General features: G+C 37.8%; 1 protein-coding gene across 1 annotated transcript; it reads left to right on the top strand.

Moving 5' to 3' along the window:
- On the top strand, positions 1-17,363 carry Pus7l (pseudouridylate synthase 7-like; the record flags this gene model as incomplete). Its single annotated transcript, XM_005406586.2, is given in 9 exon segments — positions 1-96; positions 2,748-3,665; positions 4,629-4,788; positions 6,683-6,875; positions 9,847-9,945; positions 11,604-11,685; positions 13,332-13,609; positions 15,035-15,088; positions 16,056-17,363. Coding segments are annotated over 8 exon segments (2,097 nt in total). The 3' UTR covers positions 16,383-17,363.
- Positions 17,364-21,235: the final 3,872 nt, after the last annotated feature.

The following is a 21,235-nucleotide window of genomic DNA, read 5'->3' as shown; positions in this document are numbered from 1 at the left end:
GAACGGTAGAGGTCGTTCTTCCAGGGCCAACCCCGACAGCGGGGGCTGCTTTCCGACTGCGGCTCCTGTTCGTGGGTGTCTCCCGGGCCCCAGCAGGTCAGAGGCGGAGCGGTGTGCTCTGGCTCCCGGTCTGCAGTCGCCGGGCTGCAAGGCCGGGCAGCAGGGCGGAGGGGGCGGCGTCCGGAAAACCCCCCAGGCCCCTGCCCCGCTGACCCACCTCTTCCCCCAGGCCCCCCCGCCCAGTGGCGAGTCCGCTGTAATCGGTCACCTTCCGAAAGCCCCCAGCGGGGAGCCCCACCCCGGGGGGCGTGTCGCTGTCAGTCACAACAGGTGCTGCTCCTTGCGTTGCTGCTTCCCTGATTGTCTTAGACAGAAGTCATCCCTTCTTCCTCTGCACTCTTACAGCCCATATTTTCTACTGGTGGTGTGATTGTACAGCTGTCAGTACTGATTGCAGCCCTTCTGTAATCGACACTTCTCGATGTGGGCTAATCGTTAGGAAGGCAGATGGTGTTCCTGCTCAGAGGGAGCTGACGTTAGGTTGGGGGAAGTAGACAGTAAATAACCCAGAAAAACATTCCCTGGAAGTACTGTCCAAAAAAACTGGAAAGGGTTTTGTGAAAGAATGGCTTGCGGGTTCCTGTGGATTACTGGTCAGGGACATTTATGAGAACGTGAACCCTAAAAGGTGCAGCTGTATAACTGAAGAAGCAACAGTTTAAGTAGCAGGAACAGTTAGCATGAATGTCATAAAAAAGACCAGCTAATAGAATAATGGGTTAAAGGTACAAGATGAGTTTGGAGAAAGGACAGGGTCCAGAACCTTAGGTGTCCGGAATTCAGGGATAATAATTTGGACTTTACAGTACGTGTGGTGATAGGGTTTTTAATATAGTTGCAATGTAATTTATCTTTTAAAGCAACATTCTGGCTGCTGCCCAGAGAATGGGCAAAGATGTAGAAGTGGGAGTGAGAGACCCTCACGGTGTCTAGGGGTTTTTGGAATAGAGGTTTTAAGGAGGGCTGATGGAAGGATGGTGGTAGTGACTGGGGGGTCAGGTGTTTAAGGTTGGATGGCTTTTGTGGATGAGAAACTCAGAGTTATTACCATAAGAGCAGATGACCAAAATGAAGCAGAGGTAGGAGGGTGAGGATGAGAATGAAGAAGCAAGGAACCAGGATGCTGAGTACATGCTCCGTCTGGGTGACCATGGAGGTGTGCCGGGTAAGAAGGTGGTGAGCCAGAAGTTATCAGTGGATAAAGGAGTCATCAGGGGTCAGTGAGGATGACAGCAGATGGTAAAGCCTGATGGCATGATCCGAAGGGAAACTGGTTTTTTGGTCGGGCGTGGTGCACGCCTATAATCCCAGCACTAGGGAGGCTGAGGCAGGAGGATTGTTGTGGGTTCCAGACCAGCCTGGGCTACGAAGTGAGCTCAAGGCCAGCCTGAACTGCATAGCGAGACCCTGTCTCAAAAAGACCAAAAAAAAAAAGTATTGTTTTGGGAGGTAGAAGAGGAAGAAATGGTTAGGAAAGATCAGTGACAATCAGAGAACATTTATAACTGCCCAGTCCTGACGGATGATACCTGTGAAAGAAGAAATAGCCATCAGTTGAGAGGACTGCTGAAGAAGCAGTTTGGGCAAATAGCCACGTTTCCATTAGGGCAAAAAACCAGAGCAGTGATGGAAAATAAAGACATCTTTTTTTAAATTTTATTTTTCCTAGAAATTTAGAATACAGGGAATGCGCTCTGATGTTTGCATGACACAGCAGAAAGGATCGGGCAGGGAAGTAGTTTGCTAAATTGGTTCAGGGTAGTAGACTACATGGTCGCAGTGGGATGAAGGACCATACGATGATAGCGATAAGCAGTGAGGCCTCGGACAGTTTACTTTCCTACAGCTGCTCTGGTAGAGTCGTGATGCCTTGTGTGTCAACGACTGAAGGCGTCGCAGAAAACCGGTCTCTCATCTGCTGCCCAAGGAAACCCTATGAGGGTTTCCTCTCTCGGATGCTAATAACATGGCCAGAGTTTTCCTCTGGATCAACTTAGGATTTCTGTATTTCTGGGGGGCTTTAGAGAAGGCTTAAAGTCCAAGACTAACTTAAACCTGCCTCGGAATATAAACAGGTTGTAAGGTGATATTTAACGACTTTACTTACTTATCAGTTTGAACTTTTTTTCTGTCTTACTGTTCCCTCTTGTTTTCTAAGCTCTAATACATAAATATCTGGCCGTAATTTCTTGGCATTAGTGGAAATTTTAAGCTCCAGTGATGAAACCACACATACCATTGTGAAATAGTCCTGTTCTCCTCCTTTTATGGGCCTACACATATTTTTTTTTGTTGTTTTTCCGGTACTGGGAATCAAACTCACGACCTTGCGCTTGCCAGGCAGGCGCTTCGTCGCTGAGCTAAATCCCCAGCCCCCCTACACATATTTTTAAGATAAACTTGAAATGGATCCATTTTCATCCTGGATATTATGTAGGAGCCTGGAATGAGTGAAAAATCAAGTTATAAATCACTAGTTATACCAAAAATGATTTTCTTCCTTACTCAGCTTGGTACAGGGGTGTCAAAGTACAAATGATAAATACACGGCTGTAAATTATTAGTGTCATTTACGAGAACTGAGTATTAAATGGGTGACAGAACTAAGTAAACGCTGCAGACCAGTGTTTTTGTTGTTATTTGCAACTTCTCTCTCTGGTCACTGACTGAATCTGTTTCTTTTGTAGGCATTACTATTAGAATGGAAGAGGATACAGAGGATGAAAGCCGGTTTAGTTCTTTGTGCTTCATTAATGAGCATATTGGATTTCAGGGTACGATAAAGAGCTCACCAAGTGACTTTATTGTTACTGAGATTAATGAACAGGGACAATTAGTTAACGAAACCATCGATGAACCTGTTTTGGTTAATAAAATGCTGCCAGAGCTGAGTAATTTTGCCAAGAAGCCAAAACTAGATCTTCAAAATTTGTCCTTTGAAGATAGAAGTAACCAAGAAAATACTTCGCCTGTTTGCTCCAACGGTGACCAAAATCATCAGTCAGATTCAGAAAAAAATACTATTGATGACAGGACTTCCAAACATGAAGAAGAAAACGTTGATGTCTTGCGCTCTTTTTTAGATGGAAAAACTAATGAATCCCTGAATAAGTTTGCCTGTCAAATAAAGGAGAAGTGGAATTCAAAAACTGAGTCATCTGAACCATTCCCTGAATTTTCATTAGGCAGAATCCTTGACAAAAACCAGAGGGCTAGTTTACATAGTGCTGTTAGGCAAAAATTTCCTTTTTTAATAACTGTAGGAAAAAACAGTGAAATTGTTGTAAAACCAAACCTTGAGTATAAAGAACTCTGTCACCTGGTATCTGAAGAGGAAGCATTGGACTTTTTTAAATATTTAGATGCTAAGAAAGAAAATTCCAAGTTTACTTTTAAACCTGATGCAAACAAAGACCACAGAAAAGCTGTCCACCATTTTGTCAACAAGAAGTTTGGAAACCTTGTGGAAACCAAATCTTTCCCCGAACAGAATTACAGCGCTAGTAATCCGAACACAGTGATAACGGTAAGATTTCGGGAGAAAACACGCAAGCGTGGAAAAAGGTCTCTTGTTGAATGCCGAGAAGGAAAAATTGTACACACAGGTAATTTAACAAAACATCATTTTCTTAGTTAAAGTTGAGTGGAAGTTGGATAAATAATTTGAACAGACTTGGCCAGAGAGGCCTTGGAAAGATTATGTGCTCTGTTACTTCATGAAACAATCTTTCAAGTTGCACTGAATGTAATAATTAGCCTCATTGATGGAAAGATGAGTAAAATAGACATTTACAGTTAACAGAGTCACAAACATAAAGTTGAAACAGTTCTTTCGGGCTTAGTATTAGTGATAGTAAATTCTGATTTCCTGTTTTGAGAGTCAGTTAAAGCTAAGTATTTATTAAGTATGTGTTTGCTGTGCTTCCTAAAGTAAGAAGTATTTGCAAAACAAATTTTCCTCCTTGCAATATAGAGCTTGAAAACGGCTGTATCAGTCTGCTCTAAGATGTGCTCAAACTTTAGCATGCAATATAATCTCACAAACGTTTATTAAAACACTCTTTTAGTGTGATTCCCGGTTTCTGATTTGGAAGAACTGAGTGGGGTGTACACTAATTCCCCAGTGCTGCTCGCCCTGCTGATTTGGGGAGTGTTTTTTTTGAGAATTACCATTTTGAGGCATATGTGTAATTCCTCTGATGGACAGAACCGGTGAAATCTCACTGTACAAATCCAGAGCCTAACTCGGAGGATGGAATGTGTTTACAGATTTGCTTAGCAAATCAGTTTAAAGAAAAGTAGCGCCCAAGTTTGCACAGATGTGGATGGCACAGAAGCAGGATTATACTCTGTAGCACTCCAGGGTATAAATGAAGAGTCCGGACCTTAAAGTTGTGTGGGTTTGAATGTACATTTGGACTTTAGTTTACAAAGCTTTGTGAAAATTTAAAAATCTCTTAAGATTTAATTTCCACAAGTATAAAAACTAGAATAGTACTGTGGGGAAGAGTGTAACTGAGAAGTGGCAGCTGCCTTTCTTTTGCAATCTGAGATTATTTTTGTTTCAGCTTTCACACTGCAAAAGGAAAATCTGGAGATGTTCGAAGCAGTTGGTTTTTTAGCTATCAAACTTGGTGTGATTCCTTCTGACTTCAGTTATGCAGGCCTTAAAGACAAGAAAGCCATCACCTACCAGGCAATGGTCGTAAGAAAAGTGACTCCAGAGAGGTAATAAGGTATTACTTTATAAGATGCAAGTTTCCTTTTTTTATTGCGTCAAGTAATATAAAATTAAAAATTCATTACTAGAAGAATATTAACCTCAGTATCAATATTATTTGATTATAGGCCATCAGCACATACTTACATTGTTATAGTTATAAATAGAGTTATAAAGCCGAGTGTGGTGGTGCACGCCTGTAATCCCAGCATTTGGGAGGCTGAGCCAGGAGGATCGTTGCAAGTTCAAGACCAGCGTGGGCTACAAAGTGAGCTCAAGGCCAGCCTGAACTGCATAGCAAGACCCTGTCTCAAAAAGACATAAAAAAAAAAAAAGAAAGAGAAGAATAATACCATCAATACAAATTTCAATATAAATCAAATATATCTTTGATTTATATTGAAAATACAGGAAATTTTAGGATAAAACTAAAAAGTGGGAGATTTTTAAATTTTCTAAATTTTTCTAAATATCCTGTACTATATTCAAATAAACATTTATGTTCAGGAAAGTGTTTTATAAGTCATTTTTTCCTAATCAGTATAATACTTCATTTTCATGATTGCATTTAAAATACATCCTTGTTAAATACAGTGCAAATTACTCAAATTTTGCTTCTCTTCAACTTAGTAGTTTAAAAAGTATTTTTTATAGTAAAAATATTTTTTGTAAAATAAATATGTATTCAATGTAGAAGATTGAGAAAGTAGAAACAAGTATAAAAAGGAAATTAAGTCACTAATGATTCCACTCCTCAAAAAAAAACTACAATAAACAATTATTTCTTTCAAGGTATTTTTCAGAGACTGTACCACATGTACATATCACACATACATACACATATACATATGAAAGTTACATTGCACATGCTGTTCATATTTTTAAAAATAAGTAATATTCTTATATGAAAATGTGTGTCTGTAATATAGGCTTATTTAATAGTCATCTATTTTTGGAAATAGGAATTCTTTCCAATTTTCAATGTAAATAATGATTCACATTCTTAGACTTAAATTTATATTTTGTGTATACTTTCCTTAAGGTAAACTTCAAAAAGTTATATCACTGGGTCAAAATTCAGTCTCAGTTAATGTTTTAATCCTTAGTCATCAAGTATTTAAATATCACTATTTGTAAGTAGATTTTTCTAAGTTTTCCTAAACTCTTCTCTATGGGACACAGACAGGGATGGTTCTGTTTTTGTGGTCAAGAACTGTGGTATGGTAAGAAGAAGAGCTTTGGATTAGTTATTTAAGACAAATATTTGGAGGGCTAAGAAACTAAGCAGTCTACTTCTAAAATAGGTATTTTTTGTGAGGACTACTTAAAATACGGATGTGAAGGAAAATGTATGTTGGCTTCTACAAGGCCTTGAGATTTATGGTAAGAAAATCGCAGTCTGGTTAGATGTTGGGCGAGAACTGAAGGTTTGAATAAGAAAGGGTTTAAAGCAGAATTATAGGGAAATTATCTGGTGCTGGTGATTTTTGTCATTAATACTGGGAGAAGAGCGACTGAGAAGGGAAAGAGCCAAGCCTGGGAAGGTGCAGCTTTGGGGTATGGCGTACCCCGACTTTGGGGTTCACTTGCGAAGGTCACAAGAGCAGTTGGGAGGTTCTGTCACATGAACTTAGAAGTCAGGCGCCTACACATTTAAGTGATAGCATTAGTAATACATGTTCAAATTCCTAAAGTAACTGTTAGCGTACTCCCGTAATAGTGGTGACTTGGTGTGTATTTGTTGACATAACATTAACTTTAGAGTATTCTGAAGTTAATATTGTGTTAGTACTTGTATTCTCATATGAGGAATTACCAGGCAGTGATCATTTGAAATCTTATTTATGTTGAAGTATTTTTTTAATGTAAGATTTAACTGAGTCTTTGATGTATTACTTACAGGTTGAAAAATATTGAAAAAGAAATTGAAAAGAAAAGAATGAATGTGTCTAACATTCGATCTGTAAGTGAATCCCTTAGACTTGGTCAGCTCAAAGGAAATCACTTTGATATTGTCATTCGAAATTTAAAAAGTAAAGAAAACGATTCTGCAAACCTGAGAGAGAGAATCTGGGAAGCAATAGAAAATGTTAAGGTAAGAAAATTCAGTTTTCAAATAGAGTGTTACAGGAAAGTCATCATAGTTCTCTCTTTGCAGTGAAGGAGGAAGAGCAACTTATTTTTCTTGTTTATGTGCATGTAAAATTATTTTTTAAAATGATAATTAGAACCATTTGGCTTACTTTCTGTTTTCTTCTTAGTAATTGTTATATTCAAACCAACATGAGTAGTTTTTAAAATACAGTACAATGTGGAGTTTCACAAAGAAGGAGGGACAGTCTGCATAAGAGGAATTTTTTTTTAATGTCTTCGTTGTAGAAAAGTATTTTAGTCAGAGAAACGTATTTTTGGGAAATCGTGTTCAGTAGTTCTTTTCAGAAATTTTTGGTAAATATATTACTTTTAAGATCGTGCATAATCTTTTTTTAAGCTACTTTTGAATTTTTTTCTATATATACACATAGTTATATACAGTTCATTATGTCTTATAGTAAAACATTACTTAGGTTTTTAAATGACATGTGCTAGATTTGAAAATACGCATGTGCAGACATAGCTTTTAGTCTGATCATCCAGACTAAGGGTTAGCACATTTTTCTGTAAATGACAGATAGCACTTTTTCCTTTGTGGGCCTGTGGTTCTGGTTGTAATCAGTCAGCTGCCATTGTGTGGAAGCAGCCACACAATATATAAATGAACGAGCAGGCTGAGCTTCCAAAAGCGTATTTATAAAAGTGAGTACTGTAATGAGCCAAGTTTGACCTGTGGGCTCCAGTAGTTGGCCAGTCCCTGATCTACACCAGTAATTCTCAACCTGAGGAGCTTTAAAAAAATGCCAGCAGTCAGTTTCTGCTTTCAAACCAATTAAATGAGACCACTTGGGGGTGAGGCTCTGACGTTGGTATTTTAAATTAAGGTCCTGCCTCTTTCTGTTCTGCTGCCCATACTGAGAGACTCATCAAGTTTTCACTGCAAGGGTGTTTTTTTACACAATTTTATACCTGTCTAACAGAAAGACAAGCGGACAAAGCCTGGCTGCCTTACAGTTGGGAAATATCTTACAGCTGAAGATCTTTTTTTTTCTCATAGTTTTTTTTATTGAGTTTTTTGTACAAGGGGCTGGGGATTTAGCTCAGCGGCACAGCGCCTGCCTGGCAAGCACAAGGTCATGAGTTCGATTCCTGGTACCGGGGGAAAAAAAAAAAGTTTTTCGTACAATTTAGATATACATAATGGTCACATTCAGCATAGTGAATTTGTACTTGTATGTGATAGATCTTGATTCCTTTTTTCCCATTCCCTTCCCCTCCTTTGAACCCGTCTTCCCCTCTTTAGATATAAAGCTTGTTTGCGCTGTATCCTCCTCTCATTTTTAAAAAATCAATTTCTCCTATGTGTAAGAGTTTTCTGGTTGCATATTTTATATATGTTACATGTTTTTCTCCTGATTGACCTACTTTTTTTCCCATGACTGAAAAGCTGTTGCTAAAATGATACCTCTTAAAAAATAGAAGGATTTCTATGAACTCTGATAGCATTTATCATCAGTACTTAAGAAGGAACAGTTGCCTGTGATAAAATTTCTAGTGGAAATAATCTTAGGTTTAGCCAGCTGTCTTAATTCTCATGATGAAGGGAGTTGAATGGCCTTGAAAATAAAGAATGTTTTAAGTTTTTCTTTAGAGAGTTGTAGATAGCTCTGATTGTTCTGCATAATTAATTTGTAGGAGTAGTAGTTAAAATTATTCTGGTCATTCTAAGTTATCTCAATCTATTCAAATTTAAAGTGATAAAACATTCAACTGTGAGATTGAATTAAGGGAGTATTTACCTATCATCAGTTGAGTTTTGTACTTGATGTAAAGACACCCTTCCTTTTATGTGGTACTGATAAAAAACTGTCTGAGCCTCTTTCATTCAATAGTCTGTGGGTTGGTGCTCAATAACAATTATTGGCTGGAGAAACATACACTCCCCTGGTGGACTGAGGGTGGGAGATTCTTTTGTCTCTCAGGAAGCCATCTGGGCTTGATGTTTTCTTTGTAAGAGCACATTTAACCACTGCCCATGTTCTGTAAAGTTTATAGTAAGAAGTTATAATTTTCCGTTTCTTCTGAGTAATGAAGATTGACCTACACCTAGAGGTGAATTCTCTGCCTTCCCCTGGAATCTAAGCACTGTGATCGCTTCACCAGCGGAGCCCTGCCAGAGTGATACCATGGGACTTTTCTGGCTGGGGTGGGGGCATGCTGTAAGAAAATGAGATGAGCTAAATAATAAACGATTATGTGAAGGAGCCAAGACTTGGGCTTGAAAATAAATCTGTTTCTTGTGCTCAACATCTGAGAGCAGAAGAGTCTCAGAATAAGAAAGAACTTCAGGGCAGAGATCAGGTCCAGTTGCCAGCTAACTAGCCCATCCTAGATTGCCCAGAAGTTTCTGGCTTTAGCAATGACAGTCATGCCTGCCAGGAAATCCCTTAATAATGTGACCAGAAGGCTGCCTTTCTCCACTGTTCTATGTGCTGACTTCTATTTTTTCATTCATTTATTTTTTACATTTTATTTTCAAAATTTTTATGAATACATTAGTAGTTTTTATTTTATTAGCTTGCAGTACATAATGATTTTATTTATCATGGAGTGTTGGTACATGTACATAAACCATCTTAATTCTTTTTATGTCCCCTCCCCTTCATGCTCGTAATTGTGTTTCTCCTTTCTAGTCTTTAACTAAATATTATTTTTCCCACTGGCTCCTGTGTCCCTATCACTAATTAAGATATTTTTGATTAAAATAAATGTAAGTGGGGCTGGGGGTTTAGCTCAGCGGTGCAGCGCCTGCCTAGCAAGCGCAAGGTCGTGAGTTCAATTCCCGGTACTGGAACCCCCCCCCCCGGAAAAAAAATTGTGCTGCTAAAATAAATATGAGAAATATTTCATTAATTTTTTTATATAATAATTAAACTTATGTACTTAATATATGGTATATTTTGTATTCATAGACTAAAGGTTTTGTGAATTACTATGGACCACAGAGATTTGGGAAGGGAAGGAAAGTTCACACAGACCAAATTGGATTGGCATTGCTGAAGAGTGAAATGGTATGAATTTTAAAAATACTGTTTATTCATTTTTACTTACTACACAAGCTAACCTGTTGCTTTTTTAACCATAACTTATGTATATACACATACATACATAGATGACATATATTAGATCATTGAATATAAAGTAACTGTTAATACACTACTCAAGTATAAAAAGCAAAGTATATGTAATATCTCTTACAGGAGACTGGGCAGAGAATTGAAGCCCTAAATCCTTAGTGTACTAAATAGAAGAGTTAGACGAAACACCCTCTAATTCTATAAATTAGTTATCAGATCATGTGGAAGTCCAGACACTAAAAGAGAAACAACAGATTTGAAAACAAAGTCTGACTAGTCTCAAATGAAACTTAAAATACATGTCACATATAAGCTACATTGTCCAGTTCAAATGTTTGTACATGTGTACTTTTAATATGTATCTATAGGTAGTATATATGTATATATTTTTACCTTGGAGTGCAGTACACATAATGAAGGAAAACTACAAAACTGTAAAAGTTCTGTGTTTGCACAAATGTAAGATATGATAGTATTGTACTCATTTTCATCTGTAAGATGATGTCGCAATTTAAATATTCTTATTTCACTTTCCAAGAAAGAGTGAACTCACACATCTTATGGTCTTGCATCATCCTAGACTTCCCATCTTAAGTTTTATTATATTTATTTTGGCTGCTTATTTAATATTTTCTCATAGGTAGTAAGCTTTACTAGAACAAGACTATGTCCTTTTGATCAACACTGTCCGGTGCCCTACACAGTACCTAGCATATAGCAGGTGCTTAATATTTGTTGGAATGTATTAGCTTCTGATTGAATATTTATTTGCGTGATTAAATACTGTCTAAGAGGATTGAGCCAAATGACTTTTTTTTTGAGACAGGATGCCACTGTGTAGTTCACTGTGTAGCTAAAGCTGGCCTTGAACTCACAGCAGTCCTGCCTCAGCCTCCCCAGTGCTGAAATTACAGGTGTGTGCCGCCACACCAGGCTTCCTTTTTGTTTTAAGAGAGGGTCTCACTATGTAGTTTAGGCAGGCCATGAACTCAGTGTATAGCCCCGGCTGTTTTTGAACTCATACCCGCTTACCTCAGTCTCCTGAGTGCTGGCATTACACGCATGCACCATTACACTCTGATTGACCTGTTTTAAGATCCTTTCCTACTCTAGGACATGTACAATACTGAGACATAAATTCCAGCAGTGGAGACAGTAATAAGATACAGAGAGCATTTTCCAAAGAATTCAGGGAATTGAGGATACAAAGGAAATTAGTGACTTACCATTCCCTTGGCTTGCTTCCTCTCCAGCGTCTGTCACGCCCGTTGACCGAGTGTGAGTGCTTAGGTCACTGCGTTACACTTGGGCTCACATCTCCGTTGGAGAATGCTGGAGTGCAGCTGTGCAGGGGAGTGGGCGGGGCACTCTCTCCACTCTGTAATACTTTAAACCTGCACAGAAAGTTGGGTTGTGCAGGTTTTTGTTTCTTGTGGAATATTGACTACTTAACTTGGGAAAGTCTGCAGAGAAATTTATAACCTCAGATATTTACCAAATGCCTGTTCTTTTAGGGTGGCCAAGGACTTGCATATTTTAAGAGCATTTTAACGTTTTTATTCAACCTGTGTTTTCTTGCTTGTTGTTTCAAGGTGAAGGCCGTAAAATTATTTCTTACACCAGAGGACTTGGAAGATCCTGTAAATAAAGCCAAGACATTTTTTCTTCAGACTGGTATATGAGTTATTTTATCCTGTGTGTGGCTGTACAGATACGTAAAAATGCAAATGTTATGTCAGCAGGAGGGCATTTATTGCAATACACATGTGAGAGGAAATACACTGAAATATATTGTATTTTGAGTCATTGTATTGCATGATGTAAGCACTTCATTTTTACCAGATCTCTGGAACTTTTTTTTTGTCTGTTGTAAATATTCTTGAAGGTAGCAGAGAAATAGTTTCTTACTTTTCCTTGGCCAAGATTTTCTGCGGAGAGAAGAGTTCCGAACTCTAAACTGGTACTGATGGCAGTGTAATTCACTGTAACCAGAGGAGACTCAAAAGTAAACAATGAAGTTGTGTGCTTTATGCATTGTTTTGTATCTAGTTGACGTTTAACCCAGACTGTCGATTTTGAAAACTTTACATCAATGTGATGGTTTCTATATAGAGAGCGTAATGGGATTCACAAAAAAAAGTAGCTCCAGACCACGTGGGCTGCTCTCTACATGAGGACTCTCCAAATGAAGGATCTTACGCAGGCGATTTAGCCCTGTTGTTGCCTTGTCTCTAAATTGAATCTAATACTGGTACTTAAAAGACTGTTAAGAGATTTAACTAAGGGTCTTAAAAGAGTGCCTGCCACATACTACATGCTGGATAAATATTACATGTATTAAATAATAATAGCAGTGACCATACCACTTTAGGTTCGCTCAAATGTCTGATCTTTTACATAGATATACTGAATTCCACTGAAATAAAGGACAATAGTTTTCAAATATTTCTTCTATTCATTATTTTAAATTATGTACATATTATATAGAGATAATCATTCACAAGACGGTAATATATTTGTTCCACACCGTGATTTGTGAACAGTGTGTGCATTTTAACTGTGAGGCAAAATCTAATGAATACTAAAAGAAAGTCAGTATGACTGCTTTGCTTGTTTCTGTTGTAGAGTCTGAGGACATCATTTCTCCATGTCAGTGATTCTTAAGCTAATGTGCCTAAGGAACACCTAGTAAATTTATTGAAATACAGAATATAAGAACCACTTGAATAAACGTATTTGCAGTGGAGCCCAAGAATCTACATTTTAAAAAGCATTCTGCTAGAGAGGCCTAGTAGTATATGTGGAGGATCTGGATCTCAGTTCTTTCTTATTCTCAAAATTCTGTGTATACATCTGTAAAACTTCAAATATATCTAGTCCAGTGGGCAAGCATGTTAGCTTGCCTACCTTATTTGAGGCTCTGGGTTCAATTCTCAGTATCAAATACTACATACACACACACACACACACCCTACCAACGTGGTGATTTGTTTAATCTGTGGGGATTTTCTACTGTTTATTTTGACAGTCTTCTCAACTGCAAATGAGGTCCACTTCCAGGGAAGGAATTCTATAAACCATTCTGAATTTTGGACTTTTTTGCCCTTTTTTTCAGCTAGGAAGATACAAGGAGGGTCAAACAATGAATGACTTTTCATTTCAAAAAATAGCCCTTTAAGCATAACTAGGTTTAACTGCTAATGTCAAGGATCATCTTCATATTTATGGTGTTTGTCTCTCATTTAGACAGCGTAAGGAAGGGCTCCATAAGGGGCTTTTAAGTAAAAGCGGCTGACTATCTAATTTGCTGTTCATTTCAGAGGATGCTAAAGGCACGCTTTCCCTGATGCCTGAGTTCAAAGTTCGCGAGAGAGCGCTGTTGGAGGCGTTACATCGCTTCGGCATGACGGAGGAGGGGTGCACCCAGGCGTGGTTCTCTTTTCCCCATTCTATGCGCATATTCTACATTCATGCATATAGTAGCAAAATCTGGAACGAGGCGGTGTCGTATAGACTTGCAACCTATGGATCAAAAGTGGTGGAAGGTGATTTGATCTGCTTGGATGAAGACATTGATGAGCATTTCCCCAGTAGTAAAGTAGGTATTATTTCATCAGAGAGATGTAGTTAACATACCAGGGACATAAATTTTCAGAAGCCCTGACTTTGGAAACAACTAAACATCTATTTTATGTATGTATGTGTATATGTATGTATATGTGCATGCGTGTGTGTATATGTGTATTTTGTTTCCTAATCCCCTGATGCTACTCTGCCTTTAATGTGGGATGTCAGTAAATGGAAAAATAAAAAAATTAAAAGAGAATCTTTTTAGATTTAAATACGACAAATATAACTCAAAACTTATTTAAGGAGTAAACAACAAAAATTATCAGTCCTTAAAACTGAAGACCTTTGATTGATTCAGGCACAGCTGTATCTTCAGGCTTAAAGCCGAAATTATCTTTTTTGTGCTTTCTAGGTTCCATCTTTGCTTTTCACTGTATTAGATCCATTTCCAGTCTGGCTTTTAAAATTCTTTTACAGTATTTTAGAGGGAGAATGGAAAAATGTAGATTACACAATTTAAAACTTAGATGAGTTCATAGCTGGGGAGCAGTCATACAGCAGAAGTGTATTTGTAGTTAATTGTTCGATACCAACCTGGAAAGGTGCTCTAAAAAACAAAGCGTGGTGCTCTGTACTTGACTGTGTTTGTTCAGTATTTATTCATAATTAATTTGTTCATAAATTATTTCAATCCCAGTATGGTAGGGATGCCCATAAATCTGTAAAAGACAAAACAGCGGAAGAGATGATGCAAGAGAGGTCATAGTTCCCTTTTCTCCTCTTCTTTTCTTTTCTTTTTTTTTTTTTTCTTATTTTTTTTGAGACACGGTTTCATTATGCGTAAGCTGCCTGGCTTTGAACTTACTATTGTAGCCCAGGCTGGCCTCAGACTCATGGTGATCGTCCTGCCTCAGCCTCCTCTAAGTGCTGAGATTACGAGTGTGTGCCACCATGCCTGGTTTAATTCTGTGATCTCCTATATAGCATTTCTCAAATTTAGTTCATCATACACGTTTGGTTTTTTCTCCTTTCTGTGACACCTACTACTGTTCTGTGACACAAAGGTTGACAAGTACCATGCCTGTGTGTACAGTATTATGAGGTTGGTGAGACTGGGAAAATCGGTTGTACAGAAGCAGATCTTGGATTCAGCCTAGTAAAGAACAACTTTGTAATTTAGGAAAAGAGTGTTGGTGACTGAAGTGAAAGTATTGCCTTGGAGCAGCCCACCTTTCTCCTTGTCTTCCAGCTTCAGTTCTCGGTAGTTGAAGCAGGAAGAATTACTCAATTTTCATGTAATCTGCTTCACCAGAAACACATTGTATGAAAAGATCCTGTTTAGATATATTTACATTCATCACAGGAATCAAATTATACAAAATAGAGTCAGGGAAAATTGATGTAATTTGAACATTTGGGAACCTCTCATTTTTATCATGCTTTTAAAAAATAGGTTCACCTGGTAACTGAAGAAGAGGAAGCGGCTAGTACGTACGCAATACACCAGGTAAATTTGCTTAGCAGTTACTGTCACTTTAGACTTTGGTGTAAGCATTGTCCCGAATATGAAATGTTGATAGGATCCCTTTTTTAGTAACTTCAATTATCATTTGTTACAAATACACTCAGTTTAGTTCTATAATTTTTCATCAACATATAATCATATGACCACCTCAGAAATCAATATAAAGAGTAGCTTCGTCTCTCCCTGAAATTTCCTCATGTACTTTTATAGTTAACCCCCTCTCCTGTCCCCAGCCCTGGAAACCACTGGTTCATTCCGTGTCGCTGTGGTTTTGCCTTTGAAAGAACGTCACATATATGCAGTTGCACAGTATAACCTTTGCATGTGGCTTCTTTCACTTGTGTAAGAACCTTGAGATTCATTCATACTGTGTATATTTCAGGGATTTTCCTCTTGTTCCTTTTTCTGACTACCTTTTGGTACTGTTCAAACAAACTGTCTAGAAGTCCTCAGCAAAGGAAAAAAATCCCCACAAAATACAATGTGTACTCGCAAGCAGCTGAGAAAATAAGCTTTTATTTGTTGTGACTTGGTTACTTTCATGTTTTAAATAAGTAAAAGGGGTTTAAAGTTATGACCCAAACTACCAGTTACATGATGGAGTGGTAGAGGCCACTCTTCGTGTTACGGGATATGCTTTCAGGATTGCATAATTTCCTAGAGGTTCAGTCTTCACTGCCTAATTAAATGGTCCTAACTTCTTGAATCATGCTTTGTCTAATGATAACTTCATTGAATCAGGTGTAGTTATTGAAAGTCCTTGATTTTGCTTAGCTATTTTCTTTACCTGGCAGCATTAAAAATACAGTATTCAAAACATGTTCTAGGCTGATTGAAATATTTATATCCTGAGACCCAGTTTATGGTGCCCCTAGTCGTAAAAGTAAAATACGGTTATATCTCTTTCTGAAGACTATTTCATGTATTTTCTTTTTCTCCTCATTCACAGGTGGTTCTTCCAGTACTTGGATACAATATTCAGTACCCAGCGAACAAAGTAGGGCAGTGGTACAGGGAAATACTTAGCAGAGATGGACTACAGACATGTAGGTTTAAAGTGCCTGCTCTGAAACTGAATGTGCCAGGGTGCTACAGGCAGATACTGAAGCATCCCCATCGTCTCTCATTCCAGCTAATGGGAGATCTTGGTACTGATGTCACAATGCCAGGTTTCTCGAAGGATGAAGCGGCTGGATCTCTTTTGATCTCTTTTGATCTTGATGCTTCGTGTTATGCTACAGTTTGTCTGAGGGAAATAATGAAGCATGACGTTTAACACGGATAGCCTTGATACACTTGAATATGTGTCACTCTTTGAGGAAAGAGAGGTAACATCTTTGAGCATCTTCTGTATGCTAGGAGCTTCATAATTGTTGTCGCTTAGTTTTCACAGCATCCTCGGAAGTTGGAAGTTGATGCTTTAAAGTTCCATGAAAGTGTCAGAGTCGGTTTAAGATCTGTGTGACTCAGCGCCTCGTTCTTCCTGTCATGCCATGCTTCAGTGACGTTTGTTCAGTCATGAGTTTTACAGTCTTTTTAAGCTACTGAAAATATATACTGTAAGGTAACATTTAAGAAAAAAGTATTGTAAAGTAATACTCAGATATTGTAGCTCATTGGTGGTGAACTTGTGGCAGGTGTGCTGCAGTGGGAACGTGGAGTCCCGTCTGTCAGCCTGTGAGTCCAGCTGCCCCAGCATCGCCCCAGCAACCAAGCACGGGGGATTCGGGATTCATTGCAGTGTTGGCACTTCGTGATAAAGAGGTGGGTTTTGGGTTGCAGTTTTTACCCCTTTATGAGATAAATAATCTTTGATGAAGGATGAAATAAAACTTTTCATACAGTTTTTGTATCTTGGTCTACATTAACTCCCTATTTTTTCTATGATCTGAAACTCAGGTTTTAGAGTCGCACAGGTTTGTGCTGTGGCTGCAGCTCCCACATGCGCTAGTGTCTAGCATATGCTATTATTTTTAAGAATCAAGGCAGGTGGGTGTGGTGGTATGTGGGAAAAAGAGGTCCAGAGGTCTGGTTGACAGCCGTGGCGGAGGAACGAGTCTGAGCAAACTCGGACTCCTCGGCAAACCGAGTAAATTGCCCTGCCTAGACTGTCCCGCTCTGACCTCTTATTTCCGCACCGCCCCTGTCAATAATACCACCTCCAGACCATGCCCCTAGCCCGCCTTTATTGCCACGCCTCTAGCCTGCTCTATAAAACAGCTGATACTTCCGCAATAAAAACGGATCTGCGCCATCAGCCTGGTCTCCGGTGTCTCTCTTCACCGTGTCGCCGCTTACCACGGGCCCAGGTCCCTCGACCCAGGGAGGTTCAACCTCAGTGGTACATGCTGGTAGTCCCAGGACTTAGGAATTTAGGGTAGGAGGATCGCTGTGGCTTCAAGTCCAGCCTAGGTTACATAGTTCAAGGCCAATCTGAACTACATAGCAGGATCCTGTCTTAAAAAAACAAACAAAAAAAATCAGGCAGTATCAACTTTATAATGGCAAATAACAGAAATATCTGCACATTTTATGTTGCTACAGAAAAACATTTTGCCCATTTGAAAATTTTAATGTTTGTCAGTTTACTGTCGCACATTCCTAAATTGTATTTTTTTTGTTTGTTTGTTTTTTGTTTTGTTTTTCTTCTGGTACCAGGAATTGAACTCACGACATGTGCTTGCCAGGCAGGCGCTGTGCTGCTGAGCTAAATCCCAGCCCCTGTATTTTTTTTTAAGACAGGGTTTCTCTGTGTAGTTCAGGCTGGTCTTATTTTTTTTTTTATTTTTATTTTTTGGCTTTTCTCTGGTACCGGGAACCGAACTCACGACCTTGCGCTTGCCAGGCAGGCACTTTTGCCGCAGAGCTAAATCCCCAGCCCCTAGGCTGGTCTTATACGCACTGTATAGCCCAGGCCAGCTTCCTGCCTCAGCCTCTCAAGTACTGGAATTACGGGTATGCACCACCACAATTGGCTCTCATAAATTACCTCAGCAACTTTTTTCAGTTAAATTTGTAGGGGGATGATGTATGGGGGAGATCTGAGCATCCTCTGCTGGTATGAGGATAAAATTTAAAGAGCACTATGCAACATTAAGTATCAGTAACCAGGCACTTTAATATACTTTAGGTCAGTCTAATAACTTAGGGAGTGTTAGCACAAGAGAGTTAAATTCAAGAGAAGGAAAAAGGTTATATGCACAGCAAGATTTGCTTATTACATCATTTTATATATAATGAAAGAAATTAGGGATTATTTGAAAGTCAAACATTAAATACCTAATGTAAGTAAAATGAGATACACCGAATTAATAGCAAGGGTGTAGTTTGTCTTCGTTACTTTTCTGTCATTGCTAAGACAAAATACCCGACACCCAAAATTAAAGGAAGAAAGGTTTATTTAGCGCACTGTTTGTGGAGGTTTCAGTCCATACTCAGCTGGCTCCAAGACAGAGTGGCAGGCATAGCACTCCAGCAATCTCCCTGTCACAGGATGAGTATGTTTACAAAGTAAGGACCCTGGCTCCCTGCTGAGTCGCTTAGCTAAACTTCTAAACTTCTCAAGTTGACAGAATGTATCAACCATTACATAGCTATTAGAAGTAAAGGATTTAGTAACATTAGAAAATATCAAGCAGGAAAACAAAACATGAGTATTACGTGAATGCTGTTATATACTGAATTCCCCTTTTACAAATGAAAGGCATGGTGGCATAGTGACTAAAAGCATGTACTCTGGATATAGATTCTCTGTTTGAACTTTGGAGATTTGCTGCATCTAGCACTGGGAAAGTTACTTAAACTTGGGTGCTTCAGTTTTAACAAAATAGATTAGTAACTTCAAAATAGATTAACAAAATAGATTAGTTTTAACAAATAGATTACTAACTTCAAAGGATTATTGTAAAGACTTCCTGAGTTAATATATGTAAAATAGGCATAAGGACTGCCTGGTACTTAATTATTACTAAATAAAAGTCTGCAGGTACAAGTTTGGAAGAGAAAAAAGAAAATGTCTAGATACTGAAGTGTTTAAATTATATTTTAGTCATTGTATATTTTAGCAATAAATACAAAAATTGGATATTACAGTCTTGATTTTTAAAAATTACCTTCACAGTTTTAATGTTTATTGAAAGTAAAATAATGCTCTATTAGGTAACAAAGTAATTTTAGCAAAAAATGTTCTATTTCATAAGATCAATTATGTCTTATAAATGTCAGAAAATAAGATATCAACTGTTAAATCCTAGTTTTAAATGTTGATTCATTAGAAAATATAAAAACAAAAATATTCTATCAGTAGTATTTTCGTCACCAGTAGGTGGCACTATAACTTAGATATCGTATTTAGTACTTAATACCATAACTGCTTTAGTTATATATAAAGAAAAGATCACATAAGTTTTTTGTCATTATCAAATATATTTTGCTACTATCTGAAAAATATCAATAATATTTTCCCTGATAAGTTTTTTCAGTCGAGGAACTTTATTAATGTGCTTTGGACCAACTGTTGACCAGTTGCCTAAGTTTTCATGGGCATTTCAGATCTTCATAAGTATTCCCTTTGTTCTAATTTTCAAGGTTACATTTGAAACTGAATAATAGGGCCTGAGGGTCAGTAAGGTGAAACAACTTACAGTCGTCTTGATCAAGATTTTTGGTTAGTTGTAATGAACAAATTTTTGACCCAACTAACATTTATTGAGTGTCTGCTATGCTAGTATCTCTAAGTGCAATCCATATACCACTCTATGGGGAGGTAGTAGTCTACCTCACTCCTTTTTTGCGTATTAGAAATATAGCTGAGTGGTTTACTGATCAATTCAAGGTCAAACCAGATAGTATCTGTTGAACTTGATCATGCTTCCTAGATAACTACTGCTTTTATCTATGTAATATTTGCCTTCAAGAACAAGTTTCTTGGGTAGTAACTTCCAATTCTATCAACTTGATATTGCCTCCTATTGACTGCTAGGCATATTGGGGCATGTTTTGAGAGAAACAAGATTCATTTTGAGATTCTGGGCCAGAATAGAAGTAAAAGAAATCCTTTAAGAAATTCCTGAATCTTTTTGGTGGTGGTCCACAGAATATTTGGGATTTGTTTTATAATGATATACAAAATCATCATAGGTCCAAGGTAATTATTTGACGTTTCCTGGCACACTGTTAAAGATCTTTGAAAAAAATACAGTGAGAAAATTCCTCAGTTCTCTGAGTCTTATCATTCTGTAGAAAAAGAAAGCTGATCAGTCCGAGTTGACATGTGTCAGTAATGCTTGTTTAATTACCTTTTCTATAGAAACGCAGACCTTGTGCTCAGGAACAGCAGAAGGAAACAATGTCTAACTAGAATTTAATAAGATTGCTTTTTTTCATGAGTTTATTTCTACTTAGAATGTATTTATGGCAGATAATTCAGGTTTCTCATGTTTGTGATCATGTTATGTTTTCTTTAAAACTAAATTTTAAAGACAGAACCAATTGGAATGTATTAAATAATAGTGTGAATATAGCAGTAATTATGATCGCAGTGCATGATTGATTAGCTTGAGAAGCACTGGTATAGTTGAGAATCCCTGAATTTCAGCTCTATCTGTGCTTTGGTATGTGACTTTACTGAATTTCTCTATTGTGGGTTTTCTCAGATTTGAAGTAATGTTAGTCACAATTTTTCTAATCCTGGATAGTTTTGTGTCGAACAAAATGATGAAAAATACACATATCTGAGATATTATGAATGGAGGTTCTCATGATCATTTATGCTATATCCTGAAGCTTAACTGATAGGGACTTCATTTTTGAAAGTCTGTTGAAACACTGAGAACAGTATCTCAGTAGATTCCAGGTAAGGTTATTATAATTAATGCTACTTTACTATGCTTTCATTAACAATTGGTTCTATGACTTGGGTCTGATTTTAGTTTTAGCATCAAGTAATTATAATTCACACTTGCAGAGTTTTTTGTCTTTTTTTTTTTAATAAGTGGAAATAATTCTTTCTACATCTGAGGATTCAGTAGTTTGTTCAAGTTGGATTCTGTAACAACCGTCTGAGTTAGTGTTCTTCATCATTTTCCACTTGGAAACAATCATTAGGAGGCCAAAAAAGAAAATAAAGCC

This window comes from Chinchilla lanigera, unplaced genomic scaffold (genome assembly GCF_000276665.1).
Source record: "Chinchilla lanigera isolate Chin_1 unplaced genomic scaffold, ChiLan1.0 scaffold00099, whole genome shotgun sequence".
Taxonomy (NCBI): domain Eukaryota; kingdom Metazoa; phylum Chordata; class Mammalia; order Rodentia; family Chinchillidae; genus Chinchilla; species Chinchilla lanigera.
Note: the sequence above shows the minus strand (reverse complement) of the source record. Positions and strands in the feature narration are given on the sequence as shown.